General features: G+C 33.5%; 1 protein-coding gene across 1 annotated transcript; it reads right to left on the reverse strand.

The window, feature by feature from the left end:
* Nucleotides 1-15,317: 15,317 nt before the first annotated feature.
* On the reverse strand, nucleotides 15,318-16,861 carry LOC131160471 (UPF0161 protein At3g09310). Its single transcript, XM_058116179.1, has 4 exons — nucleotides 16,561-16,861; nucleotides 16,380-16,439; nucleotides 16,048-16,188; nucleotides 15,318-15,625 (listed from the first exon to the last, which is right to left on the reverse strand). The coding sequence occupies exons 1-4, from the start codon at nucleotides 16,766-16,768 to the stop codon at nucleotides 15,570-15,572; spliced, it is 465 nt and encodes a 154-aa protein (XP_057972162.1). The 5' UTR covers nucleotides 16,769-16,861; the 3' UTR covers nucleotides 15,318-15,569.
* Between the last annotated feature and the right edge of the window lie 9,116 nt (nucleotides 16,862-25,977).

Here is a 25,977-nt window from a genome sequence, read left to right on the forward strand (position 1 = left end):
TTCATGCTGAAGACTTTCAGGAAAAAACAGTCGACGGTTTTGGAGAGGCCAGAAAAACCGTCGATGGTTTTGGACGGTGTCATAACACTCAATGGGAGAAAACAGCTAGTTTTTCAAAATAAAATAAATTTTCTTCCCCCAACAGCCATAAAATGGCTAGAAATGGGTTTAACCTATAAATACAAGCCTCAAACACTTGAAAAATGTTAGAAAATCATCCTGCAAGCTTAGTTGAATATCTTTGTGATTCTCTCCATTTTTTCATACCCCATTTGAGCTTAAATTCTCTTTTCTCCTACTCCTTGAAGATCTATTTTGGAGAAATCCTTTTGGGGGTTCTTAAAAAGGTTTGAGCTCATATCCACTCATATATTTACTTGAGAGCCTTTCTATTCTTGAAGTTTTTCAAAGGTAATTTTTCTCCTTCTCACTTTTATTTGAAAATCATTTTTGAAGAAAATATTTTTTGGGATTTTATTTGATATTGGCTTGAGCTTTTATTTCATTCATAAATACATTGCTTTAAGGCCTTTTATTATTATGTTTTTCAAAGATTAATTCTCCTACACTCACTTTTTTTTTTTTTTTTAAGATTACGCACCGGGTTTCCACATATTCGTTTTACGGTCCACGTGACTAATACCACACCCCTTGAAGTCGACCCCACAACTCCAAAGGGAGGTAAATTTCAGGAATCCAGGGGCGGAAACAAATCCGGAAGGATTTGAATACCTAACCTCGTGAGAGGCACTCTCGCAGCCCGCACTACCACCTGAACCACACCCTAGGGACCTACACTCACTTTTTGAAAATCTTTTTGGAAACAAATATTTTGGGGTTTTGTTTTAAAAGACTTGAGCATATATATATTGCTTGATAGTCTTTGTATGGTTTTCAAAGACAATATTTCTCCTATACTCTTCTTTGTAAAAATTATTTTTGGGGAAATATTTTGTTTATCTAAGTAAGACTTGAGTATATATTTAAATCTCATATATATTTTGCTCTTAAGTCTTCTTATTTTTTAAGGTCAATCATTTAGAAAGAAAACTCAAGTTCTCTTATTTTTATTTTAAAATATTTTTGGAGAAGAACTTCTTGGGTTATTCAAAAACTTTGAGCATATATTTAATTAATATTATATTGACTTAAAAAGATTCTTGAGAAAAGCCTTGAGCATGTATTTAATCATATACATTTTTGCTTCGAAGGCTTGTTGATTATTTTTAAAGGTCATTTTAAAAAGAAAATCATTTTCCATACTCTCACGTTTTATTGAAAAATATTTTTGAGAAAAGAATCATAACTCTATTGAACTTCATGTTTAAATCATATAAGAGTGCATTTAGATCTTCAACTTGTACATTTCTACTTATTTTAAGAAGCATTCATATTGTAAGAAAGGTTTTATACTTGTAAGCTAGTTTGGCTCAGCCTGGTAATTGAGTTGGGGAAACTCCGCCTCGTAAAAAAGAACCAATTTGGCTCAACCTAGTAATTGAGTTGAGGAGACTCCACCTTGTAAGGAGAAGTGTAAACGGCTTCTGCTCCGCCTGTTTAAGTGAGCAGATTAGTGGAATCCTTGGGAATTTGCCTAAGGCGGGGACATAGGCAGGATTTGATGAACCTCAATAACAAATATTATGTGTGTGTCTCTCTCTCTCTATCTTATTTAATTTCCGCACTTTAAATTCCGTACGTGTATGCTTATTCATTTACTGTTATAATTATTTTGCATGCACACATTTAATTTAAATGATATATGTTCCATACGTATATATCTGTACTCATTACTTAAATCATTTTACATACACACTTATATTTTTTAACGAGATATGATTTGTATTGAATAGTAAATTTAATTTAACCAAAAAATTTTAAAACTCAATTCACACCTCCATTAGGGGATTGTTAGAGGGGGGGCGTGTGGGGAAGATTTCATCCTAAGAGAGGCTTATGCCTTTTTTGTGTAGCTCCCACTTATTTCGTCTTAAATTATATGAAGTAATGTTACATGTCTATGTACCATCAAATAAAAAATATATTATTCTCTAATTAATAAAATTAAGGATTTATACTTACTAACTCATCATCCTAATTAAGTCAAGTAATACCAATAAATACGGCTATGCACATGTAAAATAATGAATTAGCATTACACATTGTATTACACATTAAATCACTATTACTTCTCACAAACCTAATCTTTTAAAATAGAACTCAAGAAATTTTAGCCTTGTAGTAATTATGGATTGGCATCTTGGTTTAAAGCTTTAAAATAATATAGGAAGCATAAAATAATTTCAAAAGGATTATGTATCATTTAATAATAATCAATGGTACTTAGGTCTCTTTCGAGACTCGACTAATCCCCAAAGTGGAGGAACCTACGTTTAATCCCCACTCATCAACTCATATATATTGTTAAATTGTTTTATAGGACAACTCTAATTGAATAAAATTAAATACAAGTCTTTCCTCGGATTAAAATAGTTACGAATTTATAGTAAAAGTACTAATTCATCACTTCACTCTATTTGCTTATGTGTGCTTTATTTATGATAGATAGAACTTTAAAAGGTTTTTATTGACTGATGCCACCCAACAAAGAGAAATATTTTCAACAAAAAATGTTTTCTATGTAATAGTAAAATGCGAAAACTTCAAAGAAACAAAACATCTCTCTCCAAACAATGAAACATAACCATTTTCTTAGAAAATAGTTTTTCTATTCTTCATTGTGCTACCATGGTTAAGCTTTTAAGAAATGAAAAAATGAGAGGTTTAGGAAAGAATATATTACATTGAATAAGATTACAACAAATAAACATCCATTTTTTTTAATATATTACATTGAATAAGATTACCACAAATAAACATCCATTTTGGTGTTAAATTTCTCTCTTTCTCCCCCAAGAAGTTCTTAAAAAGAAAAATGGGGGTGAGCCCCCATGGCATGACATGGTAAAAAAGCATCAGCAAGTAAGAAGAAATATCGAGAGTTCAATTTCAGGTAGATACACTCACAGAACCAACGGTATCTGTGGATAATGAGAATTTACCTTGTAAGCCAGCAGGGACTGTGGATGGTGAGAATTCTCTATGAGCCAACGAGGACCGCAGATGGTAATGGAGATATGTTCCAAAAGTCGAATCGACTGAACATGCAACTGATGTACAAAAGTCATGTCCGCATCTGAACTTTATCCTGATCAACAAAACCTGAAGACAGAGGACACTAATCCGTAGATTTGGCGCCACACTAGAGGGTCCAAATGACTTGTTGGTGGCTGAAATTCTTATGTAAAAAAAAAAAAATGGCAACTTGAATTTGCAATTAACTTCTGTAAAATGCCCAATACTTGGAATACCAATTAAGCAAATACTGAACTTTTTCATAGAATCATATTTGAAACAAAACAGCGACTCCAAATTGGTAACTTTTATTGAAATGTTTACTTAGTGTGAAAGATTTCCCAACATGAATTTTTGCTTAATTCATAAACACAAACTTTGAAATCAAAGTTAGCACAAAGCTGGCTGAGTTTTGTCTTTGATTTTATCCAAAAAGATAATTCAAAGAGTACACCTTTTTGTTTACCTGCATTTGCAACATAATTTTTAAACCTTAGAGTCGAATTTATATGAATTTGACCAAAATATGATAAAAATTATGTTTAGGTACATAAATTTTAGAGTTCTGGTTTCAACTAAAATGAATTTGAATAAAATTCAATATAATTTTCTAGTACACTTTTTTCAAATGTACACAAATTCAAATCCAAGTCCTTAATTTATTTCAAATTCACTCAAATCAAAATCAAAGTCTCTTAACTATCTTTAATTTACTATTTCAAACCAAAAGGAGTGATTACATCACCCCATTTTCATATGTATTGACCTGCGAAAGTTTTATTCTAATACGTGCTTTAATTTTTGAAAGAAACATGAGGGATTTTAAGGTATTGTTCCTATTCCCCTTCACAACATCAGAACAAAGAGAAAAGGCGGAGGGTTCACTTCCATGACACAATCTCGGGCTGAGGTTAACCTAATTGGGGAAACGAGAAAATTAGATTCAGCTTGGAACCATTACCCTAACCCCACCCTCGGCTCATCATACCACCATCTTACTAGCCTGCAATCCTTCTAAGCTGCTGAGGACATTCATCAGCCGCAACAGGTTTTCCTTTTACCCATACCAGAAAATGAACAGCTATTGATCTCCGAGATGACTTAAAAAAGCGTAGTCTTAAAAATAACACACTGATCATTGACAGTGTTAGAATACCACTTTACCTAAAAATTCATGCCGGCGGGCTGTTGGTGAACAATGTGCATCATGCCCTAACAGACAGTAAAGGAAGTCACATTGTTGAGTTCCGTAAATTCTCCAATTGAATGGAGAATGCTGTGAAGGGAAGAGTTGCCTCAATACTCCACGTTAAGAAAGCCTAAACCAAATCACTGGTGAACAGTCATAAGGATTAAATTGTGAACCCACTTATGAATGAAAACAAAAAATGTTGGTCAACCAGCCAAGCGCAACACTTAAGCACCAAGCCCTAGTCATTCGCATTGGGGAATTGGTTAAGACAGAATCATGCACTAGTTCCAACAAAAAAAGGATAAAAACTCACCCTTTTGGGAACAACTCTATCCTGACTAGTTTTGGCAAAAAAAAAATCCTAATAGGGATGGGGTCTCCAAAATCTTAAAATGAGACAACACCAAGACAAGTCCTCACTCCTCGTCTTCAATGTCGGGATCTCATCCATCAAATTCTTTCTTTCCTTGGACTACATTGGCGCCTTCATTAATTGCCATTTGTTTCTTTAGAGATTCATAAGTAAGGCCCGTGAAGATTTTCTAAAAGGAAAGCTTATAGCTTCTCTTTCAACTTCCATACTCTCACTACAAAACACAGCCAACAAGGTATATGCTTCTTTAAAATGAAGAAAAAAGAAAAGGAAACAGAGAATTAAAGCTTGAACTTCATAAATTCTTGGGACAAAAGCAAGAGAAGATAATTCTTCTCAAGTAAACCCACTCCTCAGACCCTCCATCACCTCATGCCCTTCCTTCCTCTTCTGCTTTCTCATTGCTTCCATCCAAAAATAGGCTATAATCTTCGGACCAATGGTCCAAAGAGAAGGGACGTGATTGACTTAGGCTTGAACACTTTGAAGGATTCCTAAAATCCCTACACTAACTCCACCAAGTCTCTCCCTCCACATCAATTGTAAGTATTAGCCACAGATTAAACAAAAAAAAAAGGTGGTAGATGAAAGAAGACTTCTGACGGGCCATGCATGTAATTTAAAATATCTAAGTATTTGAATATAATAATAATGTAATGGTTAGTTCTTAAGGGATTCAATAGATGAACCCTAACTGGTAGGCACCCATTCACTTGAATTATAAATAACAGTTCAAATTGGAAAAGGATGGTGCCAGAGGAAAAGAGAAATTATCAAACAAGCAGCAGTCTAGAAAGGGAATTTATCATATCAGCCAGCCAAGCATTAAGCTTTAAATGATTGGCTTATCACTGGTTTATGTTCAAGGCAATTCAGCAAGAGTAAATTCACTATCAAGGTGGACGGGAAAAAAATAAAGGAAAAGAGTTTAGAACTTGACAAGTTACGAAAATCCACACGCCCATTTAAATCAAGAAAAGAAAAATGTGGGAGGAAGAACTCAAGGTTAACCCCTTACTAACATCTCTCACGTTTTGACATGAACATACAATCTAAACTCCCACTGAGCATCAGACACCTCTCTCTTCTATAGACACAATACACATAATGATCAATCGTCCATTTACTGACTAATACAACTCATTATATGTATTCTCTCACTAAATATATTTGGATCAAAGCCACAATATGACTTTAAAAGATACCCATGCACACTTCGGAAAAGAGCTCTGGAAAATTATCATTCACTCACACGAATTAACACTTGGCTAACAAATATATGTAAGTCCAACATGTAACATTTGACCTTGAAAGCGAACAGACATTGGAAAAGGGATGTTTAGCAGATACAACATTGCAAAATCATCCAATCAAGCTTTAAGCTTCATACATTTACTAACAAGTCATAATATCTAGTGCGTCAACCATCCATTCAAATACCAAATCATCTGTGTGCTTTTCATTCTACTACCAATTTGTACACAAAACTCTTCAGTTTGTCCCAATTAAAATGTATTCAAACTATGATGTAACCACATTAACAAAGTTCCTGGGCCAAACACTTATTTAATGTGAACTTGTGAGGAAAAAGGGCCCAAAAAAGACCATAAGGACCTGATTGAAAATCATTGATCTCAAGTTAAGGAATTGGAATCGAAGAATGATGTTCAAGGCTACCACTTGTATGAACCAATAAAAGTAAATTTGGATTTGTGTGTATTTGGATGGAATTCAATACAAGACGCTCCCAAAGCACAGCCTGGGAGTTTTCATTACAAATAACAAGTGTTACAATATCGCTTGTTTATCATGGGCAGACAAGAGGCATATACAGTTGTGCAATTTGGTTTACAACATTTCACAAACAGTTGTAAGTGCACAACATTAGCTAGCATTTGAATTCCACTAACAGCTATGCAAAATTTAAAATTAATTTGCTTCAATGCCACAACCTTCCCATTCTGTTACACAGTCGGCAATTTGAACGGCCAAAAAGGAAATAAAAGGATAAATAAAACAAAGGGCATACTACACCCTCAATGATGGTGCTTTCAATTTTGTCCCTTGCATTTTATTTATTAAAATTTTCAATTAACCCTCTTACCTATCAATGTAGTCCGTGATGTTTGTTTTATTAATTTGCACTAACATTTGTACTTGTTATCAACTTGGTATTTCCTGTTCAATATCAGTACCGCAATTTAGTAATTAGTTGCAATACTATGATGACATTTCCATTCAAAACAATACTAATGATGCTATTTACAAAAAAAATTGTAATTCTTGTTTAAACTTGTGTACTAACTAAAATTAGAAAAAAATAAATCAAATTAAAATTAAAATTTCATTAAGCAATGAAAAACAATTTTATTTTAGGCATTTTCATTGTTATATAATATCTTGTTTAATAAAATTACAAGGAAGAAAAAAATGAATTCTAAATGTTATAGTAATTTAAATTTAAATTTTGTTCATTTACTTAAATTTTTTTATCATAAAATTATTTATTATTACATAAAGAACATAAAAACAAAAACTAATAAAAAGTAGAATTATATATTTATTGGTATGAATCTAGAAAAATAAAATTAAAAACCATAAAACAATATTGATTTTTTGTTACTTAAAAGGACTCAAGTTACTTCTATTAATTTTTAGTCTTAGTATAATCTTAATTGTTCTTACTATAACAAATTCTAAATAAGGATTTATTCAAATTCTAAATTCTCATTTATAACTTAGATAACATGTGATTTTTATGTCTAATTTTCTTATAAAATAATTTTAACAAAACAAAAAAATTTCCAAGCATTTCTTTGTAGTATAATAAAAGATGAGTTAGCTTAGCTTATTTTTTATATTGTTTATTTGCTTGTAATTTTCTTTAATAAAAAAATCTACACAAGTGGTGAAAAAAATGATGTAATATGGCATCATTAGTATTGTAGTTAATTAATTGTTATAATTATGATTTTGAATAAGATAGGCAAATTGACAAGCATAAACATTAACATGCAAATTGCTAAAACTAGAATATGATGGACTAAAGTGAAAATAAATAAGAACATTAGAATGTTAAGTAAGTGTAAAAGAAATAAAATGCAAAGGACCAAAATGATAGTACCCTCAAAATTTGAGGGTGTAATATGCAACAAACAAACAAACAAAAGAAGTAAGGAATTAATTTATGGTAAACAGACCCCGTCTAGTGGGAATCAAGGCTTGGTTTTTTGTTGTTGTCGGCATAGGTTCCAAAGTCAAAAAACAGGTTCATTTCTGGCGCGGACATGAATCCTATGAATTTCTACAGTCTAAATTGTGCCCCTCCAACACACAAAAAGTAAACATCGAAAAAACGGAGATGAAAAAAATGAAAAATTGTTCTACAAGATGGAAATTTTGGCCCAAATTTCCCTCAAGTTTAGCCTGCAAAAGGCAGTAAAGATGATTGGAGATAAACCACAAATTCATGACACTGTTCATCATGATCAAAACTGTGTTTCACGATTTTCAGAAAGTCATGCAAACCTGAATGCTCAAGAAGATGAAAAGCCAATGTTTTCATCTTGGCTTGTTAGTGGTTCATCAAATCAAACCCAAATGGGATGACCACGCTCTCTGAAGAAGGTGTATGGTAGAAAGAAAAGATGTATCAAGACAGAGAAGAAACTATTATGTCCTTCATCCGTTCATGTATGGATGGCCCAGAAGGCTGTCTACAAAATTCAACTGGATCAGTCACATGATATGACCATTTAGTTTTGCATTGACGGCACAATACATGCCCCAAGTAGAAGTTGCATGGTGCAAACCATAAACCCTAAACCAGCATTGAGATTATCATAACATGACAGAAAATTAGGTGCAGGAGCTTCTAATATCCAGCTAATACTTGTTTCCGAGCTATCTCCTAGAGGGGAAAAAAAAAAAAGACACACACACACACGAGTTGTGCAATCTAAAATTTTCAGTCTAGATCAGAGTTCTTTGAATAATCCAAAAGTTTAAAACTTCGATTCGCATTGGATCTCCCAACATACGCATAAAAATATATGCTCAAAACACTAGCTATTCCAAAATGAAGCACATCAGAAACATGCTTACTCAATTATCTACCCTTAGATACACTCTAATTCCAATATCAGAAATTTGGAGGTACCAAATATTGTCTTACAAAACCTATGTAGACTAAAATAGTAAAACAGATCAGGGCTAAAACTTGGTTTTTTATAGCCAATACCTGCCCAAGTTTAACACAGTCCCATGTTTTGCGACAAGTAATATATATCAAGGACTAAATTTCAATTTCAATGGAAATGTAGATCGTCTCAATTTACAGAAATCTATAGAAGTTTTGGTTTTGATATAAATTTTGATTTTGATTTAAAGAACATCACAAACTAATGATTTTGAAAAAAAAAAAAACCTCAAATTTGCTACTTTTTTTTAAAAAAAAATTTATATTACATTTCTGAAATTTCAAACAGTGTGTTTGAAATTTCGGGAGTTTTGGCCAAAATATTGCAAAAATGAAATTGGAACCCATTTCATTTCAAACCCTCTTGAAATCCAAAATTACAGTTGAAACTTTGGCAAAATTACTGAAATTTATGATCAAGATATATAGTAGATGCACCATAACAAACTCTGGGGTGCACCTCAAGTGCATTTTGGAGCTAAAATGCCATATGTTTTAAAAAAAAGAATGCGATTCCTAAAAGGAATGCCCTTTTTTGATAGGGTAGACATAAAAGGAAAAAGCATGCCTTGTTCTCTTTTTACTTTTTCAGAATTTAGAAACCTGCAAATGTAGCTGCTGTCCTAGAGAGGCTTATGAAAGATTTTTTTTTGTGGTTGGATATGGGTGATAAGAAGAGGGATCACCTTGTTAGTTCACTTAGTTGGGAATTGGTAGCAAACCTCAGTTTGAAGAGGTTTGGACCTTGGTAATGTGATGTCTAAAAACATTTCTTTAGTTGGGAATGTTAATGGAGGTTCCCCTTGGAGGTCAATTCGTTACGCACAAGGTTATTAGAATTTACCATGGAGTGCAGTGGAACGGTTAGGATACTAAAGGAAGTAGTAAAGCTTCTTGTGCAAGCTCTTCGAAGTTTATTTCATAGGTTGCTGGATTGTCTATCCTCTTACCCAGTTTGGAGATGGTAATGGGAATCTCATTTGGCTTTGGCAATATATTTGGTTGGGGTTGATGGTTCCACATCTTTTTAGACCTTCTATCATTCATAATGCCTCAATCAATTCTCTTTATTCTTTAGAGGATGGCTCTTCAGGAATTTCAGTGAAAGAAAGGTTGATAAGCTTAATATTTTGTCGAGAGCTTTGCATTCTTTTGTTCCTCAAATCAGGAATGATATGAGGATTTGGATTGAGGATGCGTCTAGTTCTTTTACTATGGAATTTTTATTTCGTCATATGTTGAATACCTCTAGTTCTCATTCTTTCCCTTGAGTAATGTTATTTAGAAGGTTAAGGCTCCTTTTGACAAGGCTTTCACGTGGACTTCGGCTCTCCATAGGATTAAGACAAATGGCTTGTTTCATATGAGAAACCCTATAAGGTTATTTAGCCTAGATCTTTGCATTATGAGTTTAGAGTCAAGCAAAACAAAAGAACATATTTTTCTTCGTTTTCAGGTGGCTAAGCCACTTTTGGGACAATCTTTTCTTTGCTTTTGATAGGGCGATGGTACTGTGAAAAACTGTCAATGCTTTTTTAATGATTTTTCAGGGTTTTGGCACTAGTAAGAAAGGGATGGTTTTATGGAAGTGCACCATGTTTGCACTTTTTGGACTTTGTGGCTTGAAATGAACTTTAGGATCTTTAATGAAATATCAACACCTTCCCATTTATTTTGGGATAGAGTAGCTTTCCTTGCTACTGTTTTGGCACGCTTAAGGCCTATTTAGATGTGAAAAGCAAACAAACAAAAACAAACAAACAAACAAAACCAAGCCTTAGTCCCACTAAGTGGGGTTGGCTATATGAATCCTTTTCAGCCAATTTATGCGATCATGGACCATTTCTTTTGATAGATTCAAGGATATTAAATCCTTACTCACTATCTCCTCCCAAATTATTTTAGATCTACCCCTACCCCTTCTACTGCCCCCCATAGTAACTAAGTCACTCTTCCTCACAGGTGCACTATAAGGCCTACGTTGCAAGTGTCCATACCATCTAAGTCGTCCCTCCCTTATCTTATCTTCTATAGGAGCTACACCTAACTTACCACGAATATGTTCATTCCTTAATTTATTTTTCAATGTTATATCACTCATCCATGTAAGCATCCTCATCTCAGCAACTTTTACTTTTTGGATATTATGTTTCTTCGTCGCCCAACATTCCGATCCATATAGCATAGCTGGTATTATAGCTGTCCTATAAAACTTCCCTTTCAATTTTAAGGGTATTCTACAATCACATAGCACACTTGAAGCACTTCTCCATTTTACCCAATCTGCTTTAACTCTATGCATTACATCATCTTCAATTTCTCCTTCAACTTGCATAATAGATCCAAGGTATCGAAATCTACAAGTGCTATTTATTTCTTCATCATCAAGTTTCACTTTGTCTCCAATATTCCTCCTATCATTACTAAAATTACATTTCATATATTCTGTTTTATTTCTACTTATCCTAAAGCCTCTAAATTCCAAAACTTCTCTCCATAATTCTAACACAGCCTCTACTCCGTCCCTAATTCTAACACAGCCTCTACTCCGTCCCTAATTTCGTCAATTAATATAATATCATCTGCAAACAACATACACCATGGAACCTCCTTTTGAATACTTTTAATCAATTGGTCCATCACTAAACCAAAAAAATAAGGACACAAAGCAAATCCTTGATGTACACCTATGGTAATTGGAAATTCTCTAATTTCTCCATCTATAGTCCTTACACTAGTCATTACTCTATCATACATATCCTTAATGACATCGGTATACCTACAACATATACCCTTTTTTTCTAAAACCCACCATAAAACTTCCCTAGGTATCCTATCATATGCTTTCTCAAGGTCAATAAATATCATATGCAAGTCCATTTTCTTTTCCCTAAACTTTTCCATTAATCTTCTTAAAAGATAAATAGCTTCTGTGGTAGATCTCCCAGGCATAAAACCAAATTGATTTTCTGAGATCTTCGTTTCTAATTTTAATCTTTGTTCAACTACCATGTCCCATAGTTTCATCGTATGACTCATAAGTTTAATTCCCCGACAGTTATTACAATTTTAAATATCTCCTTTATTTTTGTATATAGGTATTAAAGTGTTTTTCCTCCATTCATCTGGCATTTTCTTAGTTTTTACAATTGTATTAAATAAATTAGTTAATCATATAATTCCGTTATCACCCAAGCATTTCCAAACTTCAATTGGGATGTTATCTGGTCTCATAGCTTTCCCATTTTAATATTTTTTAGTGCAAACTTAACTTCGTTAACTCTAATTTTGCGAATAAATCTTATATTTTTAGTCTTTTCCTCATTTGACAATTCTAAATTTAAGCCTTCTATTTGGTTTTCTTTAAACAACTTACTAAAGTAACTTCGCCATCTTTCTTTAATATCTTCGTCCTTAACCAAGACAATATCATCCTCACTTTTTATACATTTTACATTTCCTAAGTCCTTACTCTTCCTTTCTCTAACTTTAGCAAGTTTAAATATACCTCTTTCCCCTTCTTTTGTACCTAATCTATCATACAAACTATTAAATGATCTATATTTAGCTTCATTAACGGCCCTTTTTGCATCTTTTTTTGCCTCCTTATATTTTTCAAAGTTATCTCTATTTCTACATTTTTTCCAAGTTTTATACCAAATTTTTTTTGTCTTTATGATTTTTTGTACATTTTTATCCCACCACCAACTTTCTTTACTATTCGAGAATCTTTCCCTTGATTCACCTAAAATCTATTCTGCTATCTTTTTAATAGAGCTTGCTAATCTATTCGACAAAGTATTTGTATCTATCCTATCCTCTAAGGTCCAATCCCCATCTTTGATCATTTTATCTTTAAATTTTATTATATTCTCCTTTTAGGTTCCACCATCTAGTTCTCCTACACTGGTTTATTTTATCCTTTTTCTTCCATTTTTTAATACATATATCTAACACTAAGACTCTATGTTGTGTGGTTAGGCTTTCACCTAGAATAACTTTACAATGCTTGCATGATAAACGATCTACCCTCCTAGTTAAAAAAAAATCTATTCGACATCTATTTTATCCACTTTTAAAGCTTATTAAGTGTTCTTCTCGCTTCTTAAAGCAAGTATTCATTATACTAAAATCATATGACATAACAAAGTCTAAGATCATCTCCCCAAACTCATTTTTGTCTCCATATCCATATCCTCTTAAATGTGAAAAGCAGTTACCACAAAAAAATCAACTAATTTTTCTTTTTAATTTTCATTTTTACAACATTTGTATGAAATAAGTGAACAACAACAAACAATTTTGGCACCATTTTCTTGTGAAAATAGTTTTATTTTTCACTTCTAATTTTTTAAATAATTACAAAAATGCCACCTTGTTTTCTAATTCTCCAAATTTATATAGAAAAGTTGGAATAACTTTTTATTATTCTTCTAGATTTCTAACTCTTGCGTTACGTATGGGAGCATAGATAGGATCTTGGACTTTAATTTGGGTGGATTATGTATAAGAGTTTCTTCTAAATCTACACAAATTCAAAATTCAAGCCCCAAAATCTGTGATCCAAATATTACCTTATATAATTTTCGGAAAATTGGAAAATAAGTTGTCTTTATTGTAATTATTTTGAAATCTAGAAATACAAAAAGGAAAAATTGTTTTGCACATTTAAACAAACATTTTATTTTCTATCTTCATAATACGAATCTTCAAAAGCTAAAATATAAACTTAAATTTTTATAATTCTTTGGAAAACTAAAAACTGGAAAATGGAAAATGCTTTCCACAACTAAATGAGCCCTTAGGGTTTTTTGAGGAATCTAATCATCCAAACTCTAGAAGGATTGGAGTGGGGCTTTACTGCATATATATAGAAAGAGATTTATTCCTTCTTTCCAGAGTCTCGTCAAAGAGAATGCAGAGCCCTCAGCCTCCCTCCTCACTCTGCAACAGATGGCCACATGCTGGCAGTTTCTCCAACAACCTCTCTGGACCTTCCTCTCACTCCAGCAAGCTTCTCCAATCAAATGACTCTCAAAAATCTCTCTCTCTCTCTCTCTCTCTCTCTCTCTCTCTCTCTACTTGACTCTAATTCTTCACTCTTCTTCTCTGGTTCTTGGATACAAAGTTGAGATAGTTTTTCTTACATTCTTTTCAACAGTGCATCTGAGTTGCTTTCCTTTTTTATTCTCTCTATTAAATTTACCATTTCTGTGGACTCCTCTACCCATTCACACCCCCTCTCTAATCAGCATCACTAATTCTAGGAAAAGATATGAGCAGGTAGGTTTTCTTCCTCCTGCTGCTCTGCAAGTAGTTGTTTTTTTATATATATATTTACTTTAAATTTTCTATTAGAACCCAGATGAACTTGTCCCAAGTGAGGTTGCAATTTGTTTGTTTGAGATAATTTTAGAATGTGAGACCCCATTCCACTGCTTGTTCAAACATGAACTCTCTCGAATTATAGAGCTATTTTTTCTCTCAATTCTGTCTCATTTGCTTTGTCTCCCCGTGCCTCTTCACATATACACACAGAACTGAGCTGATTCTTACTAACAGCCTCTTAACATGCTTTATTTGATTTGAGCAAGCTTAAAATGGCCAGCATTTAGTGTAGAAATTATATTGATTCTTTCATTATTTTATCAGATTCTATTTTTTATCCTAATTTCTGGCACACAAAAAATTTATTTAAATATATTTTTATGTAAAAGATTACATTTCAAAAGGCTCATGCGTCAAGAACCTGAGGCATATTCATCACCTCCTAAAGGGTAAAACACTTTACCTTGTGCCTATGCCTTTCAAGACAATAGGGGCTATGATGCTCCAAAGGGCTTAATGGATGGATACCCAAATTAATGCCACAAAAAAAATAAAAAAAATAAAAAAATAAAATCATGAATACACACTACCTCGATCATAATACAACTAATCAAAATAAAACAAATAGAAAGTGAGTCTCAGCCCAACAACAAGGGTGTTATGCTGAAGTCTGAACAAATTCAAGTCACCAAAATAGCATCTCCAAAAATTTGGAGGTAAGCGGGTAAGCCCACATACACCATGCCCTCCCAACACCTTTGTAGGAGTTTTTTGTAGTGGATGTTGCATTAAAAAGAAAACAAATAAAAATAAAAATATGAATATAAACATTAACAGCAACCCAATAAATATCAGCCAAAGAATTAAGACTAACAAATTAGGTAAACACCCCCAAAACATGGGAATCAGTTCTGCTTTCAATGGCAGTAAAACTCACTTGAGAAAGTTTAAGAAGTTCAAGGAAGTTTAGAATCCAAGGGAATTCGAACTGTCACATGGTTCAGCAATGATAGTAGGAGAGAAACTGCCTGAACAATTTTTCCAACTCTTCCCATCAAGTTGAACAAAGTTCCAAACTCAGCAAACATACATTGACAAAAATGTATTTTAATCTATATAATGAAACTACAAAATCAAAATTTGACAGCTTGTGGTGAATATATGGAAAACGTTACAAGAATGAAAGAAATAAAAGGAGTGAATAAATATACATCATCTCAATGTCAGCCTATTATTCACATAGAGAGAAAACTATACAAGGTGTAAAAAGCTTAAATGAACCTGCTTGTAAGTGCTGAAGCACTGAACGAGTAATCTGGCCCCCATAATATTGGAAAGTCCCATTACTCAGGTGGCCTAGTCTCCCCAAACCATCGTGGAGGATCAAATCCAGACCCACCTGAAAAGTCACATAGGACTTCACATTAAATTGCAAATAGGTTGTGTAGAAGTTTTTCACTTTAAGGGCAGTTTGGATCAAGGAGTTTGTTTGAGGAAAGAAAAGGAAGAATAAGAAACCATATTTTCTCTCTACATCAAATAGCATTAAAAATGAAAAATTATTCTAATATGATTAAAAATGAAGAAAAATCAAATGTTAATCATGTACAAAATAAAAATTTTATCCATACATGTGCTATATATTTTATTTTTGCTCTCACTTTCCTCAACAACCAAGCTTGAAAAAATGGATTCCTTTATATTTCCTTACCCTTTCCCATCTATATCCCAGGTTCCAAACATAACCTAAAAGGAAAAAGGAAAAAGAAAGAATTTGATCTTTCGGCTTACAAATGTAACAAAAAAGAGTGGAAGTGCTACCAAGGGGATTGCAGCGGCAGAGACGCCAACCAGTCAAAATGGTGCCCTTAACAACTCCATATTTCTTGTAAGCTTCCATGGAATACTCACTACATGTTGGAACATAGCGACAACTATTTGGCAACAGCGGCGAGATTTCACCTGCTTATTACCAAATTTTGTGATCACATAGTTATATTTTTCTTTAATATTGTAATTAGTGCACCATAAAAATACATCATAATTCAATAAAGAAAGTAATTATAAATAGGACACTTAATCTATAATCAGAAATTAAACAAAAATATCATTTATAACCAGAAATTAAATCACACCCAGCAAATATCACTCACTTTTGTAGAACCTCAACGTAGACAATGCGGCCTTAACCCCCAAATTGTTCACTTCGTCACCTGTTTGAAGATTCAACACCCAATAAGATTTCAAAATCAAGAGAGAGAGAGAGAGAGAGAGAGAGAGAGAGAGAGAGAGAGAGAGAGAGAGAGAGAGAGAGAGAGAGAGAGAAAGCGAGACCTTGTGGAGCGTTGCGGGCAGAGTTTTTTTCCAATTGATTGTAGACGGGGATGAACTGGGGGCTCCGCAGTGTCTTGATAGAGGTGCGGAAGCTGAGGGGCTTTTGAAAAGCCAGAGATTTGGGGAAATTGAAGCTTCTATTTTCAGGAAATGACGCGGGAGAGAAGGGTTTGTGAGAGCGCGCTGGAAGAAGGAGAACACCCGCCATTCTTGCTCAGCCTGGGCCCGAATGACGTAGCTTAGCGTTTTACTTAGACGGCAGACGCTCCCTGGACCGGCGAAGCCTTGGAAAGAGAATAATGGGAGTTTTTTTTTCCGAATTTAAATTTATTTTAATTGAAAATATTTGGGAAAAGTCTGGGGTGAAACTTGATTTCCACGATTGATACTTTAAAAAAATACGCGGGATGATCCTGCATTTTTTTAACGAAAAGACGCTGAATGGTCCAGTGTCTTTTGTTTTGAGGGAGTTCACCTCTCGCTGATGCATAGCAGTTAAAAAACGCTACTTGGAGTACTATTTTTTTGCTCTAATATTTCATTTCTTCCTTCTTCCTCTCTCTGCAATTCGCGGAGGAGGCTAAGAGCGAAGAGAATGGAGAGGAGGGTAGTACAGAGGAGACGATTTGATGTAAAGTGAAGTTAAGGGTGAACGTTGGTTTCAGATTGTACAATCTGAATATTTTGCCACGAAATACAGTATGAACGTTGTAAAGGTAGTATATAAAGAAGGAAGATGAGGTATGGTTTCTTATATCAAACCTTATTCTTATTTTGCTAAGATTCTAAAATTTGAGTTAAAATTTATGTTAGTTTGTAGTAGAAACTAATATTTTATACGTTGAATTTGGTTATATTGAAGTAAATTTTGTGATTTGAAGCATCCTTTAGAATCCCCAATTTGAGGTTAGGAATTTTTTTTTATGTCAGAATTTTTTCATATTAAATTTATTTGAATAAATGATGAATGCATATGAAATTTTATATTTGATAGCATGGAATTATATTATACGATTTGTATTTTTTTTATCTTTTATTTTTGTTACAATAACATGTTTGATAGCACAAAATTAGATTATATTATTTGAATTTTTAATTTTTGTGATAAAATTTGAGGTGCTTGTTGTGCTTAGATTAAAAAAAAAAATTGAGTTTGTGATTAAGAGATTCTAAAAGTTTTAGTTTTAGAAGTACCACAATTTTCAACATTATTTTTCTAATACAAAATGGAGTTGTTCCTAAGTTGCTCAGACCTCCCCATCACTTCCCATTCGAATGCAATGCTAGTCACAAGCATGACTACTAATGTTTAAGAAAAATATGTTGACTTTTCGAATTCAATCTCTCTTTTGATGCAGACAAAACACTAGTATTTTATGTGTGTTTAAGTTTGTGAACACGTTTACAATATAGCACACACATGAGGTTCAGAAGAAATGGAAGCATGAAAAATACAAAGAACACATTTACTTGACAAATTCCATAAAAGACTAAGAAGAAGCAAAAGAAGATTGAGGACATTAATTGTTTTTAAATTGTATATGTATTTAGTTTGTTGTCTATAATAATTGCATGACATGCATGATGTGATTGATAAGCTCAACACGACCATAGGGAATCAGACAAGGACCATAGCTGACCTTAGGATACAAAATCTTTAGTGAAAAAATCTCTCACTTAAAAACCATACTCATACATTTAAAGAGAAATTTCGTTAAGGTCAAAATCAGGAGCAAAATAGGAATTTCACTTGCCTCGGTCGTTCGACCATCGCAAGGTCATTTGACCTTGGTCGACTGAACTGAGAAGTTTACCAAAGTCAAAGTTTCAGTCAACCGAACCCTTGCGTTATAAATGCCTTGGTCGACCGAACCATAAAGTGTCTGACACCCTAACAACTGGGTCGCCAAATGTGTAGTTCAAATTAGCCTTGGTCAATCGAACCATATGAGCGGCCAACCGAACCTCAGCTATGGTCGACCGAACCTACAAAGGGCTCAAAATCGCCCTAAAACGGTCAACCATATCCATAGTTCAAAATTATCATGGTCGACTGAACTTGGCAAAGTGGTCGACCAAACCTCTGAGGTTGGCGAAATTTTTACCGCAATTAAATAAGGTTAATTTTCATTAAACATAATTAAACAATTTTCAAAATACCATTGATGTCCCCAACGGTTATATTTTTAGCAAAATCTATATATACCTCTCCCCATTTGCCTTGATTAAGGATATTAATTTTTTATTAGCAAAAATTCTCTCCAAAATATTTTGTGCAATAATTTTATACTCTTTGATTTTCAAGTATATTTGATTCTCTTTCTCATTATTCCTTTGCAAAATCATCTTAGAAAGAGAAAGCATATTGTTTTCATCCTCTTCATTTGCAAACCCATTGCAACTTGAAGAGTGATCGATAAACATTCTTGTGGACATATTTTCATATATTTCAAAAGCCTATACTCTCTCATTCATATTTGTAAATTTTTTAGAGAGTAAGCTTGAGTTCTTTCCTTATTATTTCATTCATAGATATTGTTGGGAAGACTCTTCATTAGCTTGTGAATTTTGCATCCTTATTGCAAGATTCAAAAGCTTGCTTTGAGTTTTTGATAAAACCATTTTTGCAAGCTTAAACCCTAATATCTACTGTGCTCGATACTTGAAAAATACTTTTGAAGATATTTTATTAGGATTTCAAAGATTCTTTGATAAATACATTTGGTCTCACATACTCATATTCACATATTACTGAGAGTTAAAATATAGTTTACTCATTCTCACATTGAGCTTTTACTTCATATCATACGTGAGTGCATTTGTGCTTCATCTTGTACACATCTGCTTTTGTAGAAGCGTTCTGTTTGTATGAAAAATTTCATATATGTTATATTTCCGACGGATGGTCGGAAGAGGGAGATTAGCCTTGTGAACAATCCTAAATTGCTTTAACTCAATTAGGAGAGCATAGGACTGGTTCAGACCCGATTAAGAGAATTAAGTGCATCATCCCGGTAAGGTGTTAATTATAATAGGTGTCGCTTCACCCCGTGAAGTGAGCAACTAGTAGGATCCTCTTACTTGTGAGCTTAAGGCGGGGACGTAATGTAGTGATCAAACAAAAAAAAATGAAAAAATTAAAATAATAAAATAATAATAATAATAATAGTAATAATAAGTAAATAAAATAAAATTTAAAATTAAAATAAAATAAAATAACTAACTAAACTAAGTAATTAATTAAATAATGAAAATCATTGATTAAATTATATAATAAAACATATTAATATATATTAATATAATATAATATATTATTATAATAAATAAATAAGTGAAGATCCTGAAGCTTCTAGCTTCAGAATCCCTTTGGTTTCAAAACAAATTCACGCCCCACCCTGAGAGTGCTTCCTGCGGCCAACGCTCCTTCCGTCTCCATCTCTCTCCCTCACTCAATTTCTCGACAGATTTGCGGCGGATAGGGAAACAGAAGGTGTCATTGGATTCTTAGTTCCGCCGTCGACATTTTTACTGGAGCGGATTTGTCGTAGGAATGGCTTAGGCTTTATTCTTAGGGTAAGACAATTTTTTCCTAATTTCTCAATTTTGCTTTAAATCTGTCGTTAAATCAACGATTGGGCACCACCACGGTGTCCTAGTCGCGATCGTCATAATTTTTCCAAAAGTAAATTTTCAATTGGGGTTTTCTAGACCTCACTTCAAAGCGAGAGTAAGATTTGAGAAATTTGGCAAATTGGTTATATTTGAGGGTATAACCATTTATTTGGAATTTATGGCCCTAAAAAATATTAAAATAATATTTTATTTAGGGTTAATTTAACAAAATTAAAAACTTTGATTTAGGGTTCGGGTGAGCGCCGCAGACATTTTTTCGAGGTCCCTGTCAGTGTAGTTCAAGGATTCAAGTAAGGGGGAAATTATGTATTAAATCAGATTTTATGAAATTAAAGGTAATAAATTATGTTATATCATATGCATGTTTTGGTGTGAATTATAAAATGTCAACCATGTAAAACTATGTTTTCTGAGCCTAGGATTGCTTGTGTAACTATGTATATGTGAAAGTAAACGGATGAAAGTGAAAAGTGATTTCTGAGGAATTATGTAAGAAATGAAATGTATTTTCAGCATATAAATATTAAATATGGGTTGAACTATTTTACAGGAATATGTATGAATTTTATTGTTAAATTGTGTGGCATGAGATTCTATGCAAATATATGTTAAATGTATTAGATGTAGGCTAAATAAGTAAAGTATTGAGAATAAAATATGTTATGGATTATGTTGCTTGTGTATGCTAAATGCAACCATGTAAATGTAAGACAGTTGAAAGACAGACATGTTAGTAGATCTAGCACATTTCTATGTAGACTAATTGATGACAGCTAAAAGGAGTTGTAAGCTAACTGATGATGGCTAAAGACCAGTTGTAGTACAAAGAAAATGAAATGAAAATTTCATGTAATGACAATGAAATGACAATAGAATGAAATGACAAATGTGAACGATGAAATGTTGAAGATTACGTAAACTGAAATGCAATGAAATGTTAAGCTATAAACATGAATAGATGTGAATGATTGGATAATGACAGAAAGAATAATGTATTATGTTATTAAAGGTATCTATGTATGTAGAACATGTTATGATTGGGTGGGGTGTACTCTTCGCCTGAGGGTTTGTTGAGTAAGGCGAGTGCTCTAGGGTAGGAGGAACCTACTTGTATAGGTGGGTAGATTTCCCTATCCTTAGGGCTTTTGCCGATAAGCTATTGTTGAACAGTGTGAGTATGAGATTAATTTAACACTTGAGGGCTTACTGAGTAAGGTGAGTGTCGTGGTATGTTTCAATTGTGATCTTCGGGTTGTCTAAGTATCAGAGCAGAGGGGTGCTACTTCTATGGGCGGGTGATCACCCCTACTTGCGTAATCTCATGGGTTAAACCTTTGCATGTGATTGGTAGGTTCAGAGAATGATTTCAGTATTAAGTTAATGACTTGCAAATGTTATTAAAATGATATTTATTTACCTCATGTTAGCCACATGCTGTTTTAATATATATATATATATATATATATATATATATATATATATATATTTCTTCCCTTACTGAAATGTGTCTCACCTGAATACGATTATTTCTTTTTCAAGACATCCTCGAGATTGGGCTTAAAGAGCTCGAGGGTTTTTAGACTTTTCGAGAACTATTAAGAGAAATGGTATATACTGATAATACTTTGGGGAATGTAAATATTTATATTTTAAGGCTATTGAGTAAGGAATGATTATGAAAATACTGAAATGTTTTGAAAGTTATGAAGATTTATGGAAATGCAGGTAATGGATGATTACTATGGATTATAGATAGGAATTAGTAAACTCTGGTATTATGGTATTATATGTATGGAGATTATGTTTATATTTTCCGCTGCATATGTTATGAATTATGGATTATCTGGAATTTATCAGGTATAACGCACCAAACCCGAGATTAAGGGTTCGGGGCGTTACAGATGGTATCAGAGCCATGATTTTGGGATTTTGAGAATTTAGGAAATGATTTATACCAGAGTATAGGAATGAGTTAGGATGAAAAATAGGAGATGAGTAGGTTAGGCGTTGAGAAGTAAGTATGGTGTAGGGAAGTATAGGATTTTGTCTTATAGCTTGGAGGTAGAAATCCCTTGGCAGACTTCTGTGATTTCCTGATTCAGTCGACGGTCTCAGAAAATTACGGTAAATCCATCGACAATGATGTTTCTTAGCCGTAAGACTGGTCCTTATATGAAGAACTTTGATGTTTATTGGATTTAAATTTAACGACTGTGTTGATTAGGTTATGATAATGGGATTCTAAATTCCTTTATATCCTATTTTTCTAGATGGATCCTAGAGATGAGGACATAGAGGCTGAAGGAAGAGAAGATTCAGATACTTCTAGTAAAGAGGACATTGATACCTCCAAGGTGCTGCGGGGGTATAGTCCACCAGGTTAGGGCAAAGATGAAGAAGGAACCTAAAGAACAAAACTGTCCACCTACAGGTCAGAGTTGCAATATTAAAGAGTTTATGAGGATGAACCCTCCAACCTTTGCAGGAGGACCTGATCTAGTGGCTGCGGATAACTGGGTACAGGAAATAAAGGATACTCGACTGCACGGACGAGTAGAAGGTCCATTATGCCGCCTTCAAAATGGCTAGCGAAGCGAAGCGTTGGTGGCTCTCTGCTAAGCTACTAAAGGATCAGAGGGTGGTAAGGATAGCTTTTACCTAGGAGAGATTCAAGGAGCTTTTCTTTGACAAGTATTTTCCTTCATCTTTCAGAGAGGAAAAGATTGAGGAGTTCACTAGTCTGACCCAGGGGGATATGAGAGTTGTGGAGTATGCGGCTAAATTTGTGGAACTGTTGTGTTTCGCTCCATTTCTGGTCCCAAATGAAGTAAAGAAGGCTAGGAAATTTGAGGAAGGCCTGAGGCGCAAGATCTATGAGCTGGTGGTCGGGTTTCAAGTCTAGAGTTTTTTAGAACTAGTTGATAAGGCCTTGGTGTTGGAGAAGATTATTCAGAGCAGCACTGAGCCTTCATAGTAGAAGAAGAGACCTGCACCATCTAGTTTCTAGTCTAAGACCAGTTAAGGACCAGCCAAGAAAGGGAAGGAAACAGTGGGCTCTGTATGCCCGAAGTGTAATAAGAGGCATAAGGGTGAATGCTGGTTTGACACTCCGAATTTCTATAGGTGCGGCAAGTCAGGGCATATCAAGAAGGATTGTCAAGAACCATTGCCTATGGCATCTGTTTAGAATCAGGATCGGGGAAAACAGCAGGTACCACGTGGAAGAGGTGCTCCACCTTGACTATACACACTTCGAGCTGAGGAGGATGCCATCAGAGAAGTAGGTATGGGATTATATTTAAGATAGTGATAATTTAACTTAATGAAAAATGATTGAATGATTAATATGATGATATGTATGTTGAGTTCTTATGATGGTAGTTAGCAAATGAATTTAAGTAATATGAAAGGATGATTAGTTAGTAAAATTTCAAGGACGAAATTTCTTAAGGAGGGAAGAATTTAATGTATTGATCCAACAAAACTAAAAAAAATAAAAAAAAAATAATAGTAATAATAAATAAATAAAATTTAAAATTAAATTAAATTAAATTAAATAACTAAATAAATTAAGTAATTAATTAAATAATGAAAATCATTAATTAAATTATAAATAAAACATATTAATATAATATAATATATTATTATAATAAATAAATAAGTAAAGATCCTGAAGCTTCCAACTTCAGGATCCATTTGGTTTCAAAACAAACTCACGCAACCCTCCCTGAGAGTGCTTCCTGTGGCCAATGCTCCTTCCATCTCCGTCTCTCTCCCTCTCTCAATTTCTCGACGGATTTGTGGTAGATCGGGAAACGGAAGGTGCCATTAGATTCTTAGTTCCGCCACCGATATTTCTATTGGAGCGAATTTGTTGTGAGAGTGGCTTAGACCCTATTCCTGGGGTAAGGCAATTTTTCCTAATTTCTCAACTTTGTTTTAAATCTGTCGTTAAATCGATGATCGGGCACCACGACGGTGTCCTAGTCGCGATTGTCATCATTTTACCTAGAGTAAATTTTCAATTGGGGTTTTCTAAGCTCCACTCCAAAGCGAGAGTAAGATTTGGGAAATTTTGGTAAATTTGTTATATTTGAGGGTATAACCATTTATTTGGAATTTATGGTCCTAGAAAATATTAAAATAATATTTTATTTAGGGTTAATTTAACGAAATTAAGATCTTTGATTTAGGACTCGGGTGAGCGCCGCAGGTATCTTTTCGGGGTCCCTATCGGTGTGGTTTAAGGATTCAGGTAAGGGGGAAATTATGTATTAAATCAGATTTTATGAAATTAAAGGTAATAAATTATGCTATATTATATGTATGTTTTCGTGTGAATTATAAAATACCAACCATGTAAAACTATGTTTTCTGAGCCTAAGATTGCTTATGTAGCTATGTATATGTGAAAGTAAACGGATGAAAGTGAAAAGGGATTTCTGAGGAATTATTTAAGAAATGAAATATATTTTCAGCATATAAATAAATATGGGTTGGCCTATTTCACAAGAATATGTATGAATTTTACTGTTAAATTGTGTGGCATGAGATTATGTGCAAATATATATTAAATGTATGAGATACAGGCTAAATAAGTAAAGTATTGAGAATAAAATATGTTATGAACTATGTTGCTTGTGTATGCTAAATACAATCATGTAAATGTAAGACAACTAAAAGATAGTCATGTTAGCAGATTTAACACATTTCCATATAGACTAACTGATGACAACTAAAAGGAGTTGTAGACTAACTGATGATGGCTAAAGACTAGCTATAGTATGAAGGAAATGAAATGAAAATGTTATGCAATGACAATGAAATGACAATGGAATGAAATGACAAATGTGAACGATGAAATGTTGAAGATTATGTAAAGTGAAATGCAGTGAAATGTTAAGCTATGAACATGAACAGATGTGAATGATTGGATAATGGCAGAAAGAATAATGTATTATGTTATTAAAGGTATCTATGTATGTAGAACATGTTGTGATTGGGCGAGGTGTAGGCGAAGGGCTTGCTGAGTTAGGCGAGTGTGCTAGTAACTTCAGATGTGGTAATAACTGCATAACGTATTAGGCCAGAGGGAACCTACTTGTATGGGCAGGTAGATTTCCCTATCCTTAGGGTCTTTGCCAGTAAGCTATTGTTGAATGACGTGAGTACAAGATCAATTTAACACTTGAGGGCATACTGAGTAAGGTGAGTGTCGTGGTATGCTTCAGTTGTGATCTTCGAGTTGCCTAAGTATCAGAGCAGAGGGGTGCTACTTGTATGGACGGGTGATCATCCCTATCCTTGGGTAATCTCATGGGTTAAACCTTTGCATATGATTGGTAGGTTTAGAGCATGATTTCAGTATTAAGTTAATGATTTGCAAATGTTATTAAAATGATATTTATTTACCTCATGTTAGTCACACGTTATTTTAATATGTATATTTCTTCCCTTATTAAGATATGTCTCACCCGAATATGATTATTTCTTTTTCAAGATATCCTCGAGGTCAGGCTTAAAGAGCTCGAAGGTTTTTAGACTTTTCAAGAAGTATTAAGAGAAATGGTATATGCTGATAATACTTTAGGGAATGTAAATATTTATGTTTTATGTCTTTATACTTTAAGACTGTTGAGTAAGGAATGGTTGTGAAAATACTGAAATATTTTGGGAGTTATGAAGATTTATGGAAATACAGGTGATGGATGATTACTATGGATTATAGATAGGAATTAGTAAACTCTGGTATTATTGTATTATATGTATGAAGATTATGTTTAT

This window comes from Malania oleifera, chromosome 7 (genome assembly GCF_029873635.1).
Source record: "Malania oleifera isolate guangnan ecotype guangnan chromosome 7, ASM2987363v1, whole genome shotgun sequence".
Classification (NCBI taxonomy): domain Eukaryota; kingdom Viridiplantae; phylum Streptophyta; class Magnoliopsida; order Santalales; family Ximeniaceae; genus Malania; species Malania oleifera.

Excerpts from the sequence above, each read along its gene's own strand:
- LOC131160471 (XM_058116179.1), bottom strand. The coding sequence starts at position 16,768 with ATGGCGGGTGTTCTCCTTCTTCCAGCGCGCTCTCACAAACCCTTCTCT. Across the intron at positions 16,440-16,560 it reads TGCCCGCAACGCTCCACAAG|GTGACGAAGTGAACAATTTG; the intron begins GTCTCGCTTTCT and ends ATCTTCAAACAG. Across the intron at positions 16,189-16,379 it reads TACGTTGAGGTTCTACAAAA|GTGAAATCTCGCCGCTGTTG; the intron begins GTGAGTGATATT and ends GGTAATAAGCAG.